This window comes from Trematomus bernacchii, unplaced genomic scaffold (assembly GCF_902827165.1).
Source record: "Trematomus bernacchii unplaced genomic scaffold, fTreBer1.1, whole genome shotgun sequence".
Taxonomy (NCBI): domain Eukaryota; kingdom Metazoa; phylum Chordata; class Actinopteri; order Perciformes; family Nototheniidae; genus Trematomus; species Trematomus bernacchii.
Window position 1 is genome coordinate 2535790 of NW_022987616.1, and position 22988 is coordinate 2558777.

A 22988-nucleotide genomic window follows, 5' to 3' on the forward strand; every position below is an offset into this window, starting at 1 on the left:
GTTAATGACAGTATTTTCACACCATCATAGCCAAGAAAGAGGCAAGAATTAACATTTCTAACATAATGATTTTGCAAATGCATGCTGGCTTCTTATCATCTCACTAAGAGCATGATTGGTGTGACTGAGCCAATATATGGTCCAACTGAAGCTGGCTTTATCTCTTATTGCTTCTGTGTGAATAAATGAGGAAACTCTCCTCAGATTCTGCTGCATGCTGACATCTCTGGTTAGACTTATGAGCATCAAATTAAACGCTTTAAATTGCTCAGTAATGTGTGGAGCCTGGCAGGGGGAAATATAAAAGATATATATAGATATGTATATACTGAGGCCACACTATACTAATTTATGTGCACATTATATAATTTGTTCCCTCAATTGAAGTAAATCCTTCCCATGTTTTGATGAATTTGTGAATACAGATTCAATTTTTTAATATTTTTTGGAAGTTCACAAGGCCAGGTCATTTATTCCAGCCACCACCAGTTAAAGCACTTGACCTTGATGGATAGAGACTCTTTTATTAATCTTTACTCTAGCTTATGGAGGAATTGTTGTTTAATTGTTATTAAATGGAAATGCAAATTACATTCTACATTTGGATGATCTACCAACTAACTCGCCTTGAAAGCTAATTATCAATGTAACTTACAAATAGCCTAATGAACTGTAAAAATAAATATATCAAGGCCTGGATTCATAAATGCATGCCATTCAACAGACCAGCATTTCTCCCTGAAGTTCAGCCTTAGGCTCTGTATGGTAATGGCGGCATGTTGGGTCATAATGGAATGCGCAAGCCGCCTTTGCTTCAGCTTTACAAGATGCCAGTTTATTGCGTAGCATAGCCCAAACATACAGAGTGGCGAAGAGAATGTGGCCAAGAATGTGAAGCAGTAGAATTACTTCCTCTGTCACTGTCAAGATGCTCTTGAGCCCCAACTGATCCAGAGGAGCTGCAGAGAAGAGTAAAAGACTGCAGCGAGTAGCTTCCAGGCGCAAATGTGAAGCGAGAGTGCACCTGCAATAAAAGTTTTTATTGATCCCTGTTGGGCTATCACCACAACGCTGAAGCAAAAGGCAACATAAAGACTGTATTAAATGGGATTAAATAAACATCCAAATCAGGATATGCAAAAAGGGATTTAGGCGTCAGAGCAGCAGCAGCACAGAAAGAAATGATATATTTAGACAATTCTAGATGTGTTACAAAATGGTATGCATTATATAACAAAGACAGGAATGGGAAAGAAATCCAATATCTGAAAACATAACTCTTTGTATAACACAAGGGGTGCTGGTAATCACATTAACAGTGCTACATGAGGTGCCTCTCACGACATGTGCAGAAATGATGAGAGATAAGAAGAGCAGAATTCCACACCTACAATATTAATTTCCTTTCCAGATAAAAATGAGACTCACAGAGATGTTAAGATTGCAGAGTAAGGATTCTTACAGAAAAACAGTAGTGCGTAGAACAAAAAGAATGTATGTCGATGAAATACATTTAGTTCATTTACATATAGAGCCTGTGCAAACAATACAGTGAAGATTAGTCTCCAGCATGTGCAGCTGTAAACACTTCTGTGATGTAGAATTCCTCATCTCCACTTCGACTCTTCATATTTGTGCAGATGATTTGGATGAATGTCAGTCGCTCCTACTCTATTGTGTATCCACATTGTATTCAAATGAAGACTGATTGTAATGGAAGGAGTTTGTGTGGCTTAGATGTGAGTGTCCAGCTTTGTCTTCCACTGGCCTCACACCGGATACCATGGCTGCATAGCGCAGATGACAGGAGAGGTGACTAGCGGCCGGATGCTGGCATACCTCTAAGCACCCTTCTCCAGTTTCAGCTTCCTCTCTGAGACGAGAAGGACAACCATGCAGCGAGGCAATTATCAGCATTCCTCTGATAAATGCTGTACAAGGACTCAGGGGAAGCAAACACACACAGAAGTGTAACACAAGCATGCATTTGGGAAATTGCGATATTTTGAGTTCTTTTTTTAAATTGCAAAATCAACACATCAAAACATAGCATGTTTGAACTCATTTTCATCAAAGCACAGATTGCCTATTTTTGGGTTATTTCACCTGGAATAAGACCAGAATTAGTTGTTAATGACTAGCTATGTGAGCTTCCAGGAAACAGCATGATTATATCTAGGCACATATGGCAGATGTGATCTGACTGCCAGGGTATTTTTTCAAAATCACAGCACATAATTAAAGTGCTTCTATAATCACATAAGAGATAAAATGTTCATTGGGTCACTGGAGATAATGAAAAAACAAGATGGCACACAATAAGAGGATATAGAATTTATTTTAGGATATCAAAAATTAAAAAGATATTGCATAAAATCATGTAAATAAACAAAAAAACAAGGACAGTCTACAGCAGCCATGTGTTAGCCTTCTCAGACTTAGCTGTACTTCATGTTTAGCGCTAATTTGCAAATATATAATATCCCATTTTTTGGGCAGGTGTCATACTGAAGTTAGCATTGAAAACAAAGCACCATTGTGCCTCACAGCTATATAGCAATGCTATTGACTCGTTGTCTTGCTATCTTTCTGGTTAGTCATAGCTGCCTTTTCCCCAAGGTAGAGCCTGAAAGAGAAACCCCCCCACATGGAGTACATCTGAAAGTGTGTCCAGTTCAAAATACATGATCCCTTTGCAAGTTTTGGCATAAAGAGGAATCATTTCCACTCCCAACTATCTTGCAAGATGATCATAGCAAACAAAGCTTAGCACCTCCCTGAACATGCGGGCACTGCCACATTGTCCGCACTCCTTCAATATCTCCTGCAAATTCTGCCAGGTTGTAATTTATAGAACTTCACCAGGCTCATTGTGTCACTGGATCTGGTGGCAGTGTCTGATCTATTTGTGCTGCTCTTTTATCCCCTCTGTGAAGGGCATGTTTTTTTCCCTGCGAGTGAATACAAATGCTCTCCTTTTATAGCAGACTTAGAAGAATTATCTCTCAGTTGCACCTGACACTAAATGTACGTGTCTCTCCATTAAATTAAATTAACTTTGACTGTCCTTTCATAATCCGCTCATTCAAATGTTCTTCTATTGATGGAACATTTCAGTTTGTCCGCCTGAAACAGGATTTTGGTGCACATATCGCAAACACTAGCATAAATATATTTACTTTTCCACAACCATGACAAATGTAACACTGGAGGCGACCCCAGCAGCTTTTGTTCATTGTTATCAACTGCTATTGATTACATGACCCTACCCATGGCACTCTATTCTGCTGGTTTAGGAGGCAAGAAGAGAAATCAATGGCCTGGGATACCCATGAGAGGCAGGGATAAGTGGAGCCTGGCCCGGCCTCTCAGGGCTCCATCAGAGCTGGAACAGGGGGATCAGCTGGGGAATCATCAGGATTGACGCAATGGAGTGGAAGATATAAAAAGAGAGAACACGACAAATTAAAATAACAAACAAAGTCTTTGAAAGCTATTTACATGTATAGTAATTCTCCCTCTGGTGTTGCAGTATAGTAGTCGAGTGCAAATGAACTGATACATAAAGTGTTTAACCTTCTGGGGAATTTAAGAAAAAGTGAATGGGTTGTTTTTATAAACCGTCTGGAGTTTAGACACATGATCGTGAGCAGGAATAGTCCATATGGCTGGAGCCCCAAGCTCAGTGGGTGAGGGGGTGACCCCCAGTGTTTCGTCTGTGAAGGGCCTCAACAATCCAGCAAAGCAGAACTGTTGCCTCCAGCTGCAGAAAGCATCTCCAAATGGTCAGTGGTATGACAAAATGCCACGCAAGCTGAGTCAGATCAATACACTTGCAAGCTATAAGTGTGTTCTTTCTTTAGTCTTCTTTTGTTCAGTCTCCTTTTACTTTTCACCAACTTAAACTGAAATATCTTGACAATAATAAGATGGATTGTCAAGATATTTCAGTTAAAAGTTTAACTTGATATATCTTAAACAGACAATCATTGTCCTCCTTGAACATTCTGTCTATCTGTGTTGTGCTTTTGGGTTTGAGCTCATTTTAAACATTACATAATCATAATTACTATAGTGATCCTCTGACTGTGATCTGTCTACAAAAGCATGTCAATGTGTTCTTTAATTAAGTGAAATAACTTCACATCTACCTAATAGATTCTGATATGCATGTCTAGTGAATGCAGCTCAAGGCCGGACTCCTCCCCAACCCCTCCCATCATTAGAGCAGAGTATAAAAGGCACCTGGTGGCTCTGCTGTCATGGTCGCTGTTACAGGTAGGCTGCATAACTTATTATATGGTTACATCTGCTAGTATTTCATGCTCACTTACTACTTCCTTGCAGATTGTCCTGAAGCTCAGTAGTGTTCCAAAACCTCTTCCTGTGGTGAGTAGGGCAGACCTGAAATGTGAGGCAATTTGTAACCTTCATTTAACCATTGCTTTTAGGTTCACCTGCTGCTGTTTTGTTTTTGCTGTTTATTATATTTTGATTAGTTTAGCCTGTTTTGCATCTGTCTTTTATAATATAGTTTTATCTTTTGCTTATTTTGTATAATACTGTGTTTTGGCTTTTTAGTCAAGTGTTTGTCTTTCTTTATATATTTCCCCTGTTGTTTGCTGTTTGAATAGCACTGCGGAGCACACATGGACTTTTAGTATTACATGTTAAGTAAATATTGTAAACCAATTTGTTCAATAAAGATCATTTTAACTGAATATTTCTTGTTGGTTGTTTTCTAATCAATGATTTTTATCTTTCAGCAACATTTCCTGAGTTTCCTTTTTGATTACATTTAATAAAAAGTACTTTATTTGGAAACACCCCCTCAATTAACGAATATGTGTACTGTTTTGCATCGTCTTTCTGTGTCTGTCGAATGTAAAGGGATTACCAAAGTGCAACTGGGAAGTTGATATGATGGTTTTGACTGAATTATTGTTTAGTTTGCTTTCATTCAGCCCAATCATTAGGTCATACACTTAAGTTGTTAAATACTTTAAAATATACGAAAACATCTTTCTTCATACTATTGATTCTTATTAGTTTGAACCTTACACATCAACTCTACTCCAATAAAGATTTTATATAACCTCTATTTACACTACCAGCTCTTCGGCCTCTATCCTGTGCCAAACTGTTTTTCTGAGGTTGTCATTGGTCGATGCTTATCACTGGGCTGATGGTACCCTCCCTTTGTGAGAAAACTGACATCGAGACAAAATATTTCAACACTTCAAGTCTTAAGAGGTGAAGAAGAGTCTTGAAGGTAAGGATAAAAAAAGTCTGTATTTGTTAAGGTCTTAAAATATATTTTTGTTCTTCATTATGATGCACCATGTTGCTTCAAGGACATCTGTTGTATTCATTGAAAGTATACAAACATTAATATCCTGATCATATTACAATAACTTTGACTAAATTACAAAGTGTGTTCTGTCTAAGGTTATATTAGTCTTCAATGTGTAAGAATAATTCTCTAATATTTACCAGAATGCTGTGTTGATGCAGCTATCTTCGATTTCTACAAAAATAAATGGTAGAAAATGACATGCAGACAAACTTGATTCACCAAAAAAAAAACAATGTCTAATGCATGTGGATATATTAAATGCATCATGCATAAATTCAAACCCAATGTGTAAAAGTACTTTTGCTCGACAACATCCAACCATTATAGAGAGATGTAATTGGATTTCATTATTACAATTACAGGCATATATTCTTTTTTATATATCTTTTTTTAATTTACAATGAAATCCTCATTATTTCATGCATGTGCTGTACTTCTGTGTGAAATGAAAACAGATGGCCTCGACTCTGGCAGACAGAGCCATTGGGGCCATTATTGGGGCAGCAGTGGCAGATGCAGCAGGTAAGATAAACTGTGTGATACAAGTTCTGTGACTCAGCTACAGCTACAGGACTTTCTATATTACTTTCCATAATATCTGCTTCCTTCACTTCACACCAATATTTCATATCGCTTCAACTGGTTCCTGTTATACGCATGTCTATTTGTCACGTTGCAAATGTCGCCTTTATTCACAACTAGTTGAGGTTAAATATCTTTAAAAAGCTTTCTAGTGGGGTTTTTTTTTATTTCATGTTAGCTATAACGCCTAACAGTTTATTTGTTTTGTTGCATAGTTACATTGTCAGTGGTATTATCTTCAAGCAACATCTGTATATGCTGATTAAATACAGGCGGTTACCACACAGTCTATGGCCGTTACTTAACTTATGAAAGTCATGTTGACGTCACACATAGTGTTATGAAAGCACAGTTTCTCCAATAGTATCATCACTATTAAACCACTTAAATATGATAGATTTTTCTTCACTTCCACATCATTCTTAACTCACAGTATAATGATGCATACTAAATGAGTAATTCAAAATGTTGGTTCCTGCTGGGTGACTGCTCCACATGTGTTTCTTATTTAATTGCTCCATTACAACACACTTCTATTTCCCTTCCCATGTTATCTGTTATTGACAGGCTGTATATACAGAAGGTCATTTCAAAAACACTAACATTCAAAAGTATTGAATGTTCCACTATTTTTCTCTCTCGTGTGTGTGTGTGTGTGTGTGTGTGTGTGTGTGTGTGTGTGTGTGTGTGTGTGTGTGTGTGTGTGTGTGTGTGTGTGTGTGTGTGTGTGTGTGTGTGTGTGTGTGTGTGTGTGTGTGTGTGTGTGTGTGTGTGTGTGTGTGTGTGTGTGTGTGTGTGTGTGTGTGTGTGTGTGTGTGTGCTCCCCGCCCATACAGCCCAGCCCATGCATTGGATCTACAATCCTGATACGCTCAAAGAAGTTCTCTCTGATCTGGAGCCCTGTCCGGAGTTTCGGCCTCAGTCAGCGAATCCTTTCTACCGCAGGATTACGGGCGAGCAGACCTGCTATGGAGACCAGGCGTACGTCCTGCTGGAGTCCCTGAGCCAGTGTGGAGGTACGGAAACAGGCAGCACCAAATACCCTGTCAGTGCCTGCCAAAGCCATGGAGTATCATTGTTTTCATCAGCAATAAATTGATGTCATCTCAAAGACTTCAAAGATTCCCCCAAATGTCTAGTAAACGTTTGAGGAAAGACTGTGCGGTGTTGGTACATGAAATATGAAGAAATAGTACTGAGATGATTATTTTATCTTAGCATAAAAACCACAAGCAGGTGGAAACGGCTAACCAAACTGTAGCTTAAAACAGATAAGTGGTGGTTTTATCTGGGGTTAAGATGAGGACTTTTTCTCTTAAAATGCTCTGACTTCTTATAAGGGTTACTTCCTGAACATCATGCTGTATTGAAGAATACTTGAAACTAATTATTAAGATCATTAGCTCAATAGAAACATGTTTACAAAGATGATAAATCAACTGAGAAGTTGGGTCATTTTCTCATAGACTATACATTCTGACTTCTTGTTGCTACCAGTGGGATCACCCTGCCAATATAAATAATTCAGGTTTAGGGCACTTCAACATTGGTTTTACTTTCAGACGCCAATACTACCTATACTACTCCATTTATAAGCTAAGCTAAAGTCTTCTCATCTACTTATCTGTGAAAAAAGTCAATAAGTGAATTTACAATGTTAAGATTTCGAAAATGAACTTCTTCTCTTTTTTTGTTTTGGTTATATGCCACATTTAACAGATCACTTGCCTTTTACTATGACATTGTATAAAAGAGGATATTACATTAGTGTGTTTAATACTTTTAACATTATTTGTTATTAAAGAAACACTATGTCATGTGTTGGCAGATGTTAATGAAGAAGATTTGACCAAGCGCATCTACAAGTTATTTGGCCCAGGAACAGTGTACGACCTGCCTCTCAATGATCCTTACAGACAGAAAGGAGGTACTGTACCTGTTCATCTTTTACGTAAATGGAGATTATGTGATGTCCATATGTATCAATCATCAACCTAACTAACCTAAAAGGATGTGAGAGCCTCTGTCACTGTCTGATAACACTGTGAATAATGTTTTTCCTACCAGCTGATGGGGGAATTCCCACCCCATGAAAATATTCCATACAGTCAGACTTCTCTTTTCTTAGTTGGTGTTCAGAGCTTTGGATATGTGCTGCTTTTTTTACTGTCAGGATATCATATAAATACAGTGCTACTGTAAAGCACCGTGACAGCACAGGGCACTTTTGGGTACAGTACACCACCGACATCTTTATGTCCTAGAATAATATAAGAAGAGCTGTGTCATCATCACTGGCAGAGATAGCTGTGGCTGAGCAGACAAAGAAAAGAGCTCCACCTACAGAAACTTGAACTGCATCAACAGAGAGTAAAAGGAAACGTTGCTTTTCCTGTCCCTCGCTTGCTTGGCACCATAGCCACACATATCAGATTCTATATAATTTGAATGAAGCCGTAAATCATATCTAAAACGCATTTTTGTTGTATTTTCTAGCTCCCAAAGCAATCCTCCCCATAGATGGCCCATGGAGAAATGCGAGCCTGAAAGCATTCATCAGAAATGTGGATGCTGGCAAAGAAGAAACTGGTAAAGATCACAAATCAGAAGTCCATGAAGACATTCCCAGTTTTGTGATTGTAATCTCTGTATGTGTGTGTTTTTATAAGGCTGTGATGTGGACTGTCAGATGGACGGGGTCACTAAGCTGGCTCCGGTGGTGGCCATGTACGCCGGCCGCCCTGAGATGTTGGAGAAAGTGGAGAAGGCCATCCGAGTGACCCAGAACAATGACATGTGTGTGGCTGTGACACTGGCTGCGGCAAGGTAAGAGAACATGGTCAAGCACAGGAGTTATACAATGATTTTGAAGGGAGTGAAAGGAGACTTAATCTTTTGTCCGTCTAATTTTGCAAGGTTTTTGGAGCACTTCATTCTGAATGGTCCCCACCCTAATGCTCTGGATGCTGTTGTGGCTCAGTTGAATGACCCGAACAGACATAACCCTCAGGAGCTGGACCGGGCTGTCATTGGTGAGATAATGTGTCTTTAAAGCTTCTTGATCATGACATTTAAAATAATAATTGACAGATATCTGTTATCCACTTATTTTTAAGAATTAAATAAAAAAATCACCATTTACCAGTTGATGAGCTAAGCTTTGCATAAAGACTTAAAACAGTCTATACAGTACTAATTGGTGAGATTTAAAATACTGACTTAGCTAAGTTAAGCTCATATCATTCAGCTTGATATTTTATTCAATAGCCCAATATTAAAGTGGTATCAACCTCATTTAACTAAAAGGAAATCTGCCGTATTGACCGATAGTTCAGAGAGAGTTTTTCTGGATATGGCAGGAACTTTGTCTTTTCTATTTTTCTAGTATCTTTCCTTAAACAAGCAGAAAGGGGATTGGGGTTACAAAATGCAGAATCAAAGAGGACTTGTGGGAAATGTGGTCAAAACTGCATGAAACGCAAAATGCTAAGGGGGGAACCATGTCTTTGTTGCATTTGTCTTTGAACATCAAAACAGAATGTTACATAAGATATATAATGTGCGTTATTGGCAGCCAAAAATGGGCTCCAGTGTTTAAACATTAAACAATACATCTTATCTCTTTTCCTGTATCACTTCTGCAGCGCATATCCACCAGGTGAAAGACAACCTAGCCAAGTCATCCCCACAGCTCATACCTGCTGCGTTCAAAAACACATGAGGTGAGCCGGGCGCTAGCAGCAGGACCAGGTCTGTGGACTTGGCATGGCGTGTGTGTGCTCCCTGTCAGTATCCGTTTGGGTCCTCCAGCCTTTGATCTCCTGGCTAATGCTCCCCCTCCTCCTTTCTTTTCATCCTCCCCTTCCTGCTGAGTGTCTCAGGTTTTACAGGGCTAAAAGGTTGAGATGCTTAATATACATGTTCAGTTCACCAGAGCTTTTCAAGTATGATATTGCGAAAGTATATCAAATCATGCACTTTGATAGCAATATTTGTCACTTAGAATAATTTCTATTTTATAGCTAAATCAGTTACTGTATTATTTACCATGTGTTTCTCAATCTGCTACTTCATTTTTGTGTGTAGTGTTGCCCGATGCGTTCCAGGGAGCGCTTCATGGAGCCCTGAAGCTGAAGCAGCTGGATGAAGCAGTCAGGGACACCATGCGCTGCGGGGGGTGCACCTCCAGCAGAGCCTCCTTCATTGGAGCCTGTTTTGGGGCACAGGTACTGAAGAGCTGAAGCTCTCAGGCTTATGAAATAGTCATTATCAATTCAACTGTTTTGAGTTTCTTATTGGTAAAAAGCAGAAGGAAGAAGTGTTTTGAAAGATTTGTATATTATGTGTACATGTATGTATAATTTAACCACTTAGTTTATACAGAGCTGCAACGATTAGGACTAATCAAACCATTTAACTATTTTAATAATTGGTCCATTATTGGAGACATTTTTATGCACAAATGGGAGAAAATCTCAAATATGGAGATTTAATATTTCAATCAAATGTTCTATTCATATTAAACAAAATATCTCCCGGTTATGACTGAATAAACAGCACATTTGAAGATATCCCTTTAGAATTGTAAAAACTGGGATGGACTTTTTTCACAAGTAAAGTATTATCTGTTAAAGAAATTGCCAAATGATTCAATACAAATAAGCCCTAAATAAGGCACGATAATGTATACATGCAAATCATGTGTAACAGCTGTTATATATACAGTCTATGGTAACAGCACAATAATAATGCTAAGTATGAAAGCTAGCCTAGTCACATAATCAATCAAAAAGGCCAGAACATCATTCAAAGACATTACCCATGTTTGTTTCATGGTTCAAATATATAATTTATCGTATTGTTATTGTCTGTAGTCAAACTCTTCTGATGAGTTTGACAGTGATCTCAGATATTCTGAAAGCTCTGCCTGCGATGCTTTCACCTGTGATCTTGATGTGTTTTCAGACGGGTCTCCAGGGGATCCCAGAGTCTTGGAAGGAGAGGACACTCAGATATCCTCTGCTGCTGGAGCTAGCACAAAGTGTGGTCCAAAAGAGTCAGCAAATGTAGTTCAGCTTTGATTTTGCCCTAAATACAGTTGTTTTATCACATATCAAGTATTTATGGAGTGTGGATAATCAAAACTTTTTAGAATAGACTTGCAGATGTACTTTGACACGACGATTCATGACAGTCGCATTCTAAAGTCTTGTACTGAATGAAACTCGAACTCATTTGCTCTGTCAAAACTGCATCATGTAAGAAAGTGAAAGTCTGTGCAAGGATTTTATGTTGAGTTGACATTAAATAAATGTATCCTCAGCAGCTGCATTGTAGGAAACCGTCTCAAATAAAAGATTGTAATGTCACCAGCATACATGTCTGTATTGCTTATTTGTGGACAGTTTAATGATCTTTAAAAACTAGCAATGTCTTCTTGAAAAAACGACTTTTGCTGAAGTTAAGTTTCAAGAGGTTTTGGTTTTCTCTTACCCTTGAGTGTTTTCTGTTGTCGAGTGAAAGAGCAGATACACACAGATTTACTACTGGAACAACCAGAGTGCAACCGATTCCTCCCTCAAAGGAGCTGTTCTGCCTTCCTAAAAGTGCTGACTTCCATATTCATGTGTTTAAAGCACCCGCCCCAACAATTCTAAAAGTTAGCCAAGCATAAAGCGAAGCCAAAGCCTTAATATCTTTGACATAGAGTGGTTATAAAAAATGCAGTGTGTAGGCTACTATGGGAGTCCATTCACTGTTTTACAGCTTACTTCTTCAGAAATGTATAACAAACAGGGAATATTTGATGCTTTAATACCTTTCAAAGTTGTAAATCAATCCCATTATGTAATTTACATGTCAATAAGAAATTACCGAAGGTGTCCCATGGGAAAACCAAAAGCATTTTAAGGTAATACCCAACATAAGAACAATTGTGTGGTTGAATAAAATGTCGAGCCATCGTTTAACTGAAAGGCTGTAGCTGACGGCCGATGGTAGCCTACAGAAGGGAAGCCATTTGATTTCCCCCTCTTCCTGACTTCCTCCCACACAGCAGGTAGCAGGCGCTGTCTGGCATAATTACAACCAGACATGAAGAGTGTTTTTGTTTTTCCAAAATCTGCCATAGTCTGCTCCCTCAACACATTTTCTAAGAAAGAGGGGAAGGTTGCAAGACATTTAGAAATATTATCCTCCGGGTAAATGCGATGCATAAACCAAATCTGCATTGTGGTGTAAAAAAATCAGGGAAAATCATTTAGAGGGGAGGATCTAAATAATCTCCCCCTGTCTCCCTTGAAGCCTGAGTGTATAACCATTTGTCCTCTACTTTCATGTGAATTGCAAAGTTTGGAGTCCAGCCATGACTGCCGCTAATAAGAAAATGCATAACTTATGAGGACAGATGAGACTCCCACTCGTCCTCCGTGTCTTCCTCCTCCTCTGCATAGTAGTAATGCATAATGAAATGTGTGCTGTTCCTGTCTATGGTGGGAGGGAGCAGCATCTGGGGGCTTCAGGATGATATTCAGGAATATGTGTTGTTCTGTTGCATCTGAATGGTGTTTTTAACGATTTGTATTTGATCTTGACTGCTATTTGACCTTGCATGACTTAATTTAAACTCTCATTTAGACTCGGTAGCTGTCAATAAAACAGGAAGGAATCAATGGGAAAGGGTCAATGAGGGGTGACCAGCCAAGGGTGTGAGGTTAAGGGTTCAGGGCAGATCTTTATATATGGGTTTAGCCGCTACTAAACTGAAACCTCAGTGAAGGGTGTGCTTATATTTTCCAACCATGTATTGTGCTTTCCATGATTTGTGTGCAAGGTGCCATTACAATGTTGTTTGAATATCCTTTGAGTTTCTAATGTCTTCATATAAATAATATTTTGGTTTAAGATATTTAAATAATATAGTTCAATAATTATATTTTCCCCCCACTTCATAGTGTTGGGATGAGGGGACTCTGGTCCACCCTCCAGGATAGTAGGTGGCAGTAATGCATCTAAAACGCCAGTTGCCAACCTACATTAAAAGAAGATGAAGAAAAAATGGGAAGCTACCGTTTTTGCTTAAACATACACCTGAGCAGAAGAGAGTGTCAAGACCATAGATATAGGATTAATTAAGAACATAAATTGCTGGACCTGATAAATGACACTCAAACGTGTAGGGTAGGGTTTTACTATGAGGACATACTTCTCTTGCCTTGACATCTCCCAAAAACATGAGACTGTCTGGCGTTGTCTCACACATGCATGCTGTTTCTTACAATCCCACTGTGGAAACACCAGACGTTTGCTGGTTTACTAACTAAAACTAGTAGGCTATGTGTAGTTTTAGTTTAGTGACATTCCTTTTTAGTGTCAACTTTTCCATTGTTAATATACGCATGCGCGACACTTTCTCCCAGTTGTCAGAATCGGGTGGGTGTGAACTCTCTTGTGCTGTATATACTATCTTTGTCAGGTTCAACAGCTGGGTGGAACTCCGACAAAAAGTTGCTTCAATGACATTTTCTATAGGGATGAAAGTTTGACTCTGAGACAAGCTATCTGTTGTATGAAGTGTTTATTTCCACCACGGTGTCATGGATTTTAATGTTAAACGGTTAGCTGCAGACGCCGGTACTTTCCTGAGCCGCGCGGTACAAGTAAGTTTGACCGTCTAATTCTTGGAAGTTGTTGCTAATCAACGTTAGCTGCTAGCTTTATCAGTCAGGTCGCGTTAGCTCGCATGCTAAACAGCTAACGCTACCGTGTTGCTAAGTAGCCATTTATCTATTGAGAGAATTCCATATTCTTCAAAGTTGTACTATAGTGTTTTTAAACGGAACCCGTGACACTTCGGCCCATTTATTACATAGTATAACACCCTTCAACATTACTATTAAAGCAGGCCTCAGAAACCATTAGATAAAGCTAACAACATTAGCTAGGAAAATGTTTATTTTTCAAGTTGGTCTGTACAGCTTGCTAACGTTAAATGGCTATCAAACATGCTACGCCACACCTCAGCCCTTATCTCTTAATACGTTGGTGTGTAATTTTCCAGGCGAGACAATATGTGGACCCTATAACCGGATATTTTCTTTTAACAGTTTACAGAAGAGAAACTTGGCCAGGCTGAAAAGACTGAGTTGGATGCCCATTTGGAGAATCTTCTGATCAGAGCTGAGAACACCAAGCAATGGACAGAAAGGATTATGAAGCAGACAGAAGTCTTACTACAGCCCAACCCAAGTAAGACTCTGTGATGACTCTGAATGGACTGACAAACACAATGCTGACATACTGGACGCCCTTTGAGGGTTTTGTATCACAGGTGCCCTCTTTATGTTCCTGTGTATTTGGGGCAAAAGCCAGCAAACCTCATGTATGGGTCTCTTATATGTTTGCCACTGAAAAGGGGTCACATAAAAAATGCTAAACATCTCTGTGGTGGTGTTTGACATACATCTGTGCAGTCAGTGGGCTCAGCTGTGCATCCTCCTGCTATCACACCACGGTGCCATATTACAGTGACACAACAAACACAGACAGACCAGCTGCTGTTACAGTCTTATATAAGAGTCTTGGATAATGCAAACTGGATTTGTTCTACATGTATGTCTCAGTACAACATACCACAGATATGCTAACCTGTGACTCACTGTGTTCACCCATGTGATGCAATAACCTTTTCCTATTATAATTTTATTATGAAAGCTTCTGTATTGGTTTAATACAAATGTAATGCAAGCTATTTGGACTCTCAGTCTCAAACTCACTGCCCACGTTCTGCTTCCCCTCTGTAGTCTTATGACTTTGTAATTAAGTTTTGGTTTTCTAATTTGCAGATGTCCGGCTAGAAGAATTTGTGTACGAGAAACTGGAGAAGAAAGCCCCTACACGAATGAACAACCATGAGCTGTTGGGCCAGTCCATGATTGAATCAGGGGGTGAATTTGGTCCTGGCACTGCCTATGGTGAGAAATACACTGATTTCCCTTGCATATTAAGACTTTAATCAACATTAAACTCCTGTTGAATGATGTTCAACTTTGGCTGTAACACAGGTCATCTTCTTTTTTTAGCCAGCTCCTTTTGCTGGGTGACCAAGACAAACCTCCCCTTCAAAATTGCTCAATTCTAGGAGCGTCAAATGTTTGAAATCTGCTTAGCTTCTGGTTATTATTATCATTTAGTTGTTGGGAATGCATGCATAAAAGTACCTGCATCTCATGGCCGGAACCTCTAAGATAACAGTTCCCTTTTTTGTATTTTAAAAACAAGTTAATGACTTGTAGTTTATGGACACCTAAGGGTAAGAAAGGTCAAGATGTTGTGATCAAAGATGGGGGACTAATTTAACCGCAGCTCTTACCAAATCTAACTGACGTCACCTTTGTTAACAAGAATACAAAAATCAGTTCCGACTCATCAAACGTTTTTTCTAGTGAAGTACATCAAAAAACCTTAAAAACATACTTTGAATTGCCTTCATGTAATTTGTCTCTTGTTAGAGCTCTATTTTCATTATCAGAATGAATAATAATATTAATTAACCCTCAGCATCCCTTTTTTGTGGTTATCCTCATTCCTAAATTGCAATATTTTGCTACCTTTTGAACAGCAGCACTTAGTTTGTACGTATCCACAGTCCCCTGTGTCCTCTCAAGACAAAAGTATTTAGGCCTTGTCGCTCCTGTCCAGTGTAATATTTACAGTGAAGCTTTGTTTGTGTAGGAAATGCTCTGATAAAATGCGGTGAGACGGAGAAGCAGATTGGTGGGGCCGAGCGGGAGTTAATCCATAGTTCTGCCATCAACTTCCTGACACCTTTCAGGAACTTTCTGGAGGGCGACTTCAAAACCATCCTGGTGAGTTGCTGCTGGCTAACAGGCCATGAGTCCCTTTCACTTTTCACTGAGCTTTGAACTTTTATCTCGAACTGACTCTGCTCTGTAGATTAATTATTCTCTTGATGATTAACTCTATCTATCCCTAGGATAGGAATTATATAAACTCTGTCCATTATCCTCAATTCTTTTATAGAATTTACGATATTTACATTCAGTGCCAGACAAGCTTTCACAAAAAAAGTCATCCTGGTCTTTGTTTATGCTTGATATTATTAGATGTTAAAAAATACTGCACAATCATTTCTGTTTCTGACTTCTCTATGAAAACAAATCTGCCTGTGGATTATTTTGTCCCCATAAAGCTATATTCATTTATTTTTCACCTTTCACATCTGTTAGAAACATAGTCTGTTGAGTGTCCATTTATCTAATGTCTCAAAACATTCGACACAATAAAAGTGTCTTTCTGCTAAGATTCTCAACATTATTGTATGTTCTTACCATAAAGTAAGTGATGACTGCAAATTCACATCACTAATGTTATCTTCAAGAAAAAAATGTCATTGCAAGTGGCCAAACCGTATCATTTCATTTATTTGACGGATTTCTTGTATTTCTTTCCAGAAAGAAAGGAAGCTACTGCAGGTCAAACGTTTGGATTTGGATGCAGCCAAAACCCGACTAAAGAAAGCCCGGATGACTGATGCTAGAGCTGCAGTGAGTCCACACACACACACACACACACACACACACACACACACACACACACACACGCACACACACAAACTATCGTTAATGTGATGGTAACATTATCTCTGTCTTTCTGCCGTTTTAATGTGAATCATGAACAGTGTTAGTGATTTCTGCTTTCTCAATAATCATGAGCCAATTTCCTTTTAGAGAAAGAAAAGCTGTCCTTAGCGTTTCCTTATTCTGAAGTCATGCCTGCCACGCTGTTACACAACATGAAGCCCATTGCTGTGTTTCTTGTGTCACATGAGCAGCTATGGGAAGTTTAGACTTCTCTTTTTCTTTTGGTGTCCATGTAGTCTTCAAACGTCTGATTTCAAATGTTTCTGCAAAGATGCTCAGTATAAACAGTGAAATTAATATTAAACAAAGCATCAGATGTCGTCAAATATTTGTCAAATATACCTTTGCATATTAAATAAACAGTAGCATTCTGTCTCGAGCACACCATATTTTCCAAAATACTCCTAATACTGAAGGTTCTTTTACAAATCAAAAGTTGATTCGCTTAACTTATTAATGTCAATCACATTTTTACTTGGCGATTCTGACTGAATGTCGTAAGCTGATGGTTGTACCAAAGAAAAAAAATACAGAGTGAGACTTCATCTCACTCATAAACAATCTTTGAGAAAATGCATTTTGGTATGATCAAGTAAATGTATATAAATTAGCAACAGCTGGTATCCTTTTTCAAATTAAATAGAAAAAGCAGTGGATAAAATGGCCCCTCAAAGGTTTTGAACACTGAGATTTGCTTATCAAATGATTTGTAACAAATGCTTCATTTCATTAACCACATTTCATTCTAATTGGAAAGGCCTGACTTTTTCAAAATTGCTTGTCATGATGACAAACCATTTCTGAAGATGGTCTCTCTTAGGACTGTAGTTTGTATTAACTGAGCCAAAGCTAGGCCAGAATCCATCCCCCCTATGCAAAAAGAAAATAGATGAGGCTAACTAAGCTGCTGATATTCTACATCTACTAAAAGCAATATCACTTGGAGTACAATGTAATGTCAGAGTGGATGGACAATAAAGCACTGGGCGATATCCCAGCAATGCTATTTGGCTGCAGTCTTCAGAGCATCAGAGTAAATTAGTCTTTTGAGCCAACTTCCCACAAATTCAATACAACAAAGAGCTATCATTTTATTCCCATTTGCAGATTCAGAGCCAAGTTACCCCTGTGGTTTCTCAACATGTAGCGCTTTCAAGCAGCAGGATGTCATGACTTGTTTAATCCCTACAAACAAACATGTGTCCTGTCAACAATATCAGAATGAAAGAGAAGAGTCATAAAATACAGTGGTAGTTTCTGCTGGGTAACACTAGCAACATTCTTTCTTTACTCTTAGTTTGACGGTACACACACACACAAGTTTGGATCTCCGAGGGATTAGAATTATTTATGCGCAACATTGTCCCAGTCCTGGTTCCTTGTACAGAGTGTGTTTTGCCAGTCACACTAACACACACACACTTGTAAGAATGTGTGTGTTGGCTGCAGCCGTGCGGCAGCTGTAGCTCTAACTACTGTGTCACTGTTTTCAAAATGCAAAGCAGCAGATGTGAGCTGAGGAAGTGACAGAGGTGAGTGGAATGTTGGAGCCATCTTTTAATTGAACACACACACACTCACACAGACACACAGCAAACCCCCTGGTAGCAGTGTTAACAGCTGCTGTGTAAAGCTCTCTGTATCTCCTCCATGACACACTGTGGTACCTCATGGAAAACTTAAATCCCTGTAGATGTTCTCTCTGCGGCTCTGCACAGTGAGGCCATTGTCCCGGTCATTCTCACCATGTGTTTATTGGACTCTTTAGCAAGTTTCAACAAGCCATTGTTCCACACATCATATTGAATCTCTTGGCTCAGCGTGAGGAAAGGGAAACGTTTCCCTCGGGACAGAAACATCATGTTTAGTTGATGTGTCCGTTCCCCTGTCTTTCCTGATGGCTGTATCTCTGACATCCCTGTTTTAGGTTTATATAAAGCCATATCTTGTCATTGTTGTTTCTCTAAGTCCAAGCTGATGTCTTTAAATGTCCTATTTTGTCAGTCCAAAACTCAAAGATAAACAGTTTAATGTGATATAACTCAGGAAAAAGGAAATGTCCCTTTTTGTGAAGCTGAAATAGTGTAAAGCATTTAGAAAACCGCCATATATCATAAGATCATTGGACCTGATTTGCTCACTTTGATCTTCATCATTTCTCGTGTGTATTGTGATCTCTATCTTACATTTTACTCTATAAAAACCTCGTTTTTTTTCCTCCATTCTCAGGCCGAGCAGGAGTTGAGGATGTCCCAGAGTGAGTTTGATCGGCAGTCGGAGATCACCCGACTGCTGCTAGAAGGCGTCAGCAGCACACACGTATGTAACCCAGCTCAGCTCAGCACACTCTACAGATTCACAAATGCTCATAAAAGCCTTCCCTACCTCAGGCTTCCACTTTTAATCATCATTCAATCAATAAACATTAACAATAAGGGATATTATTGTAGTGCTGCTGGTTTTTGGTCGCAGAAACTTAACCCCAAACTGACTTGTGTGTGTGTGGGAGCAAGATTTATAACAGTAGATTTTTATACGAATGTTTTTGTCTTGCAAATCTGTTAGGCTAAAACATCTATTAAATACTCTCATTGTCAAACGTATTCTTAACATTTTACAAGTTTGATAGCAACCGGTGAATTATTTGTGTATTCTTGTGCATTACCAGGCGCACCACCTCCGCTGCTTGAATGACTTTGTGGAGGCGCAGACTACATACTACGCCCAGTGTTACCAGTACATGGTGGATCTCCAGAAGCAGCTGGGCAGGTGAATACCACCGTCATCCTTGTATTTATTTTATCCTCAATTGTGCTTGTGGTTCCTTGGATTCATGAAAGTTTAGGAATCTGAAGAAGACAATTCAAGGTTTGAACGTTTTTGTAAGTAGACACAGGTCAAGGAAAGTGTTTGCATTAGCTACATAGAACACAGATTCTCTGAGCTAAAATGATCTGCACTTATCTCAATATTTTATCAAACATAAACATCATTTCATTTCAAAAGGGACAAGGGAGAAGTAGTAAGTCATTGCAGTCTTTCCCTTTTTCCTAAAATAGGGTTATAACCCTCTTGTCTTACTTTAAGAAACCCTTCCTGTAAACAGAGGTATGGATGTCCAATGTATTTTCATTATTTTGTGTGATAAGGTCAAGGAAAAGCAAGGCCACTTTTTACTTTTCTGCTGAAAGAGGAAAATGACCGATACTTTATCAGGGATGAGGTCACAGGGAAGTCAGACTCCTTACAGGAAAAGAAAGAGCCCTATAATTAGACCAGTAAATAAAATACTGCGGAAGAACACGTCCGTCAGGTTGCCACAGTTTCGCTGTTTATCGTCTCCCCTTCCTCTCACCAGTTTCCCCTCGACCTTCTCCAACAACAACCAGTCGTCGGCGTCGGGGGGGGCCAGCATCTCGGTGCCCACCATCCCGGTGTCGGCCTCCCTGCCCAGCGTGTCCGCGGGTCACGGCAGCTCCACGGCGTCGGGGGGGTTCAACGAGCTGAGGAGCTCCAACGGCAGCCGCAAAGCCCGAGTGCTCTACGACTACGACGCCGCCAGCAGCAGCGAGCTCTCCCTGCTGGCTGATGAGGTGAGACCGAGTTATCATTGCTCTGTATTATTTTATTACTGAGCAACAAAAAATTAACGGGGAGGGGATACATAACAAACTTTTTTTAAATATTTATGATGATTTTATGATGTGATAAACAGGAATCGCCACTCTTAGATGGTCAAAGTGGGTTGTGATGTAGAAAAACTACTTTTGTATTCTTGTGTCATGTATCATGGACCACAGTATTGTCAAGCTTTCTGCTAGAACACACAAAACTCCAAAAATAACAACAACATGGCAGAAAGCACAGGAAAAAATACAATAAAATGTTATCTTGAGTTTAAAATGATCCGATTCAAGTTGGATAATACTTCTGTTGGTTTTTAGCTAACAAAATTAGGAAGTAGGGTCCGAACCCAACCATCAGTGGAGCAGTTCCTGTACAGTCGTGAAATAAACACACTCCCTTTCCTGGAAAAGCACTGAGCGGTCCATTACAGCCTGTGGGTGACAATAAACCAGCATTACCTCATTCATTTCGGAACATTTTCCAGCCTGCCCTTGCATTTGGAGAGCATGTGTGGCACACAGGATGTATATCCAAGCATTTCATAAAGCAATCAATCAATCAATCAAACTTTTATTTATATAGTGATTGTCTAACCCAAAGTGCTTCACCTACGGAAAAGGATTAGGGCCACATGTGAATATGTTTTAGAGATCTGATCTGGAAGTCAATTTCCTTTTTTGAATACAGAATTGTCTGACTTTTTTTCTCAGAACAAAAAAATATATCACTTTTGGTCAGATCTCAATTTTTGTTGAACATATGGCCCTAATCCTCTTCCGTACTTCACAAACCAATAAAGACCAACAAAATATAAAACAATACCTCCCGCTCTTTCCAAGTTCAGATACAAAGCTACACATAACTTTGTGCTTCATTAAAAAAAAAAGGAAATAAAAACAGGACTGAATAAACAAGAATAAACTTTATGAAAAAGTCTGGTGGCCCTTAAAAGTATAAACATTATGAATGTGGTGCCTTAGGAAGACCTTGTCTGTAAAGTCGATGAGTCGTACAGAATAGACTGTAGACTGAATGCTAACTTATGCTATGTCAGTGATTCGCCTTGACGAATGAATACTACATTGAAATGAATAAGACTTGATAGCCTAATGCAACAAACGCTGTATCCCTCACAGGTGATCACAGTCGGCAGCGTCCCAGGCATGGACTCAGACTGGCTGATGGGGGAGCGCGGCAACCAGATGGGCAAAGTGCCCATCACTTACCTGGAGCTGCTTAACTGAGACCCCCCCCCCCCCCTTTCAGCCCTCTGTAACCAGCTGTGATCTCATATTTATATATTGTGTTGCAGGGCCACTTTCTCTTCCATTCAGCCATTTTACAATGAGTTATATTTCTATGAAAAGGAGTCTCACTTTTAGCAGACTCAATTGGAATGAATATTTTGAGTGAAAGGAAGCCCGATCCCCGATGTGTGTTTGTACCTAACTGCAGTACATTTCTAAAACCTGCTTCCACGCCTCCTTTGTGTTTGATCCCATGCAATATGTGCCAGAACATCTCCCAAATTGTATCTTAAAAAAGAAAAAAAAATTGCTTTTGTTTACACATATATCTCAGATGGTGATTTCAGTGCTTTTATCGTGAGGGTTTTATATCCCTCACTGCAAGTTTTCAATACACATTAAGTACAAAAATGAACTTCAGTTTGAAGCAGAGATTGATACTGATCATAAAGTCTTATTTTATAATTGATAATCTTATTGTGCAGAAGCCGTTATGATTATCCAAAATATGAATTATTTTTTTTTTGTGAGTCGGCTTTATTCAGTTTAACACATTCGATTGATGACCGAGTTAAAAATAAGAGACGTTGAAACTGCTGATAACCAAGAAGTTCCAAAACTCACTTGGCATTATTATTGCCAGACATTATTTAGTGCCTATCACCGTGAATCGGCCTTTCTAATAATCAATTGCCTTTTTGTAGCTGCTGCAGCAGTATTGAGACTAAATCAGTCTCCTTTTCTATTATTGAACCCCAATATTCTAAGTTATTGACAATTGAACACAAGCATTTCCACGTTTATATTCAATTTATTTACCAGAAGACGTTTTGTGTCTGATTAAATTATTAATTTGTGTATTCTCCATTTATCCAAACTTTGTGACATGTTAGTCATCTCTGGTGTTGGTTGACTTAACTTTATAAAAAAATATATATACTTTTTTTACTTTTACAATATTAAATCCCCATAAAGCTACATTTCAACTTCACATTGCCATTCTGGGAGATCAAATGATATTACCACATGCCTGCCTTTTGTTTTGTGTGTAACGGATGAGATGGCATACATTTGTAAAATAAATATAAACAATATGATGCATTAAAATAAGAAAATATAACTGCTCTGTTGTTTGTTGAGATATCTTCCCCCCCCCCCCCCCCCCCCCCCCCCCCCCTGTAGTTATGAAGCACAAAGGGGCATTCTCAGCTGACTTAATGGTTGATATTACTTATTTCCTGGTGGAACCACTAGAGGGCAGAACAGGCCACATTATCAATCTGTGGGTGTATTATTAAATGTAACTGGTTGCACTGTTGGGACATACAACTGAAGAAATGTTTGGACCATGTAAGTAGGCAGAATCCTGTGAGATTCAGACACAGCTAGAGAATTTAACCAGTTTCACAAAAGTAGAAAATGTCTGTAATGTATGAACAGATTCCTTTTTTAGACCCAGTCTCATTTGGAGTGCTGCTTAATGACATTTGGTACGCCTACAGCGCAATTTCAAAA

At 39.0% G+C, this 22988-nt stretch overlaps 1 protein-coding gene and 1 pseudogene across 1 annotated transcript; both read left to right on the top strand.

Annotated features, from left to right (window-relative positions):
- The first annotated feature begins 5224 nt into the window (after positions 1–5224).
- Positions 5225–11313, top strand: LOC117484136 (annotated as a pseudogene).
- Positions 11314–13381: 2068 nt separating this feature from the next.
- sh3glb1a (SH3-domain GRB2-like endophilin B1a) lies at positions 13382–22593 on the top strand. The gene is made up of 9 exons (XM_034132556.1): positions 13382–13596; positions 14044–14185; positions 14782–14910; positions 15671–15804; positions 16411–16503; positions 18829–18918; positions 19268–19368; positions 19958–20192; positions 21363–22593. The coding sequence occupies exons 1-9, from the start codon at positions 13534–13536 to the stop codon at positions 21468–21470; spliced, it is 1095 nt and encodes a 364-aa protein (XP_033988447.1). The 5' UTR covers positions 13382–13533; the 3' UTR covers positions 21471–22593.
- Positions 22594–22988: the final 395 nt, after the last annotated feature.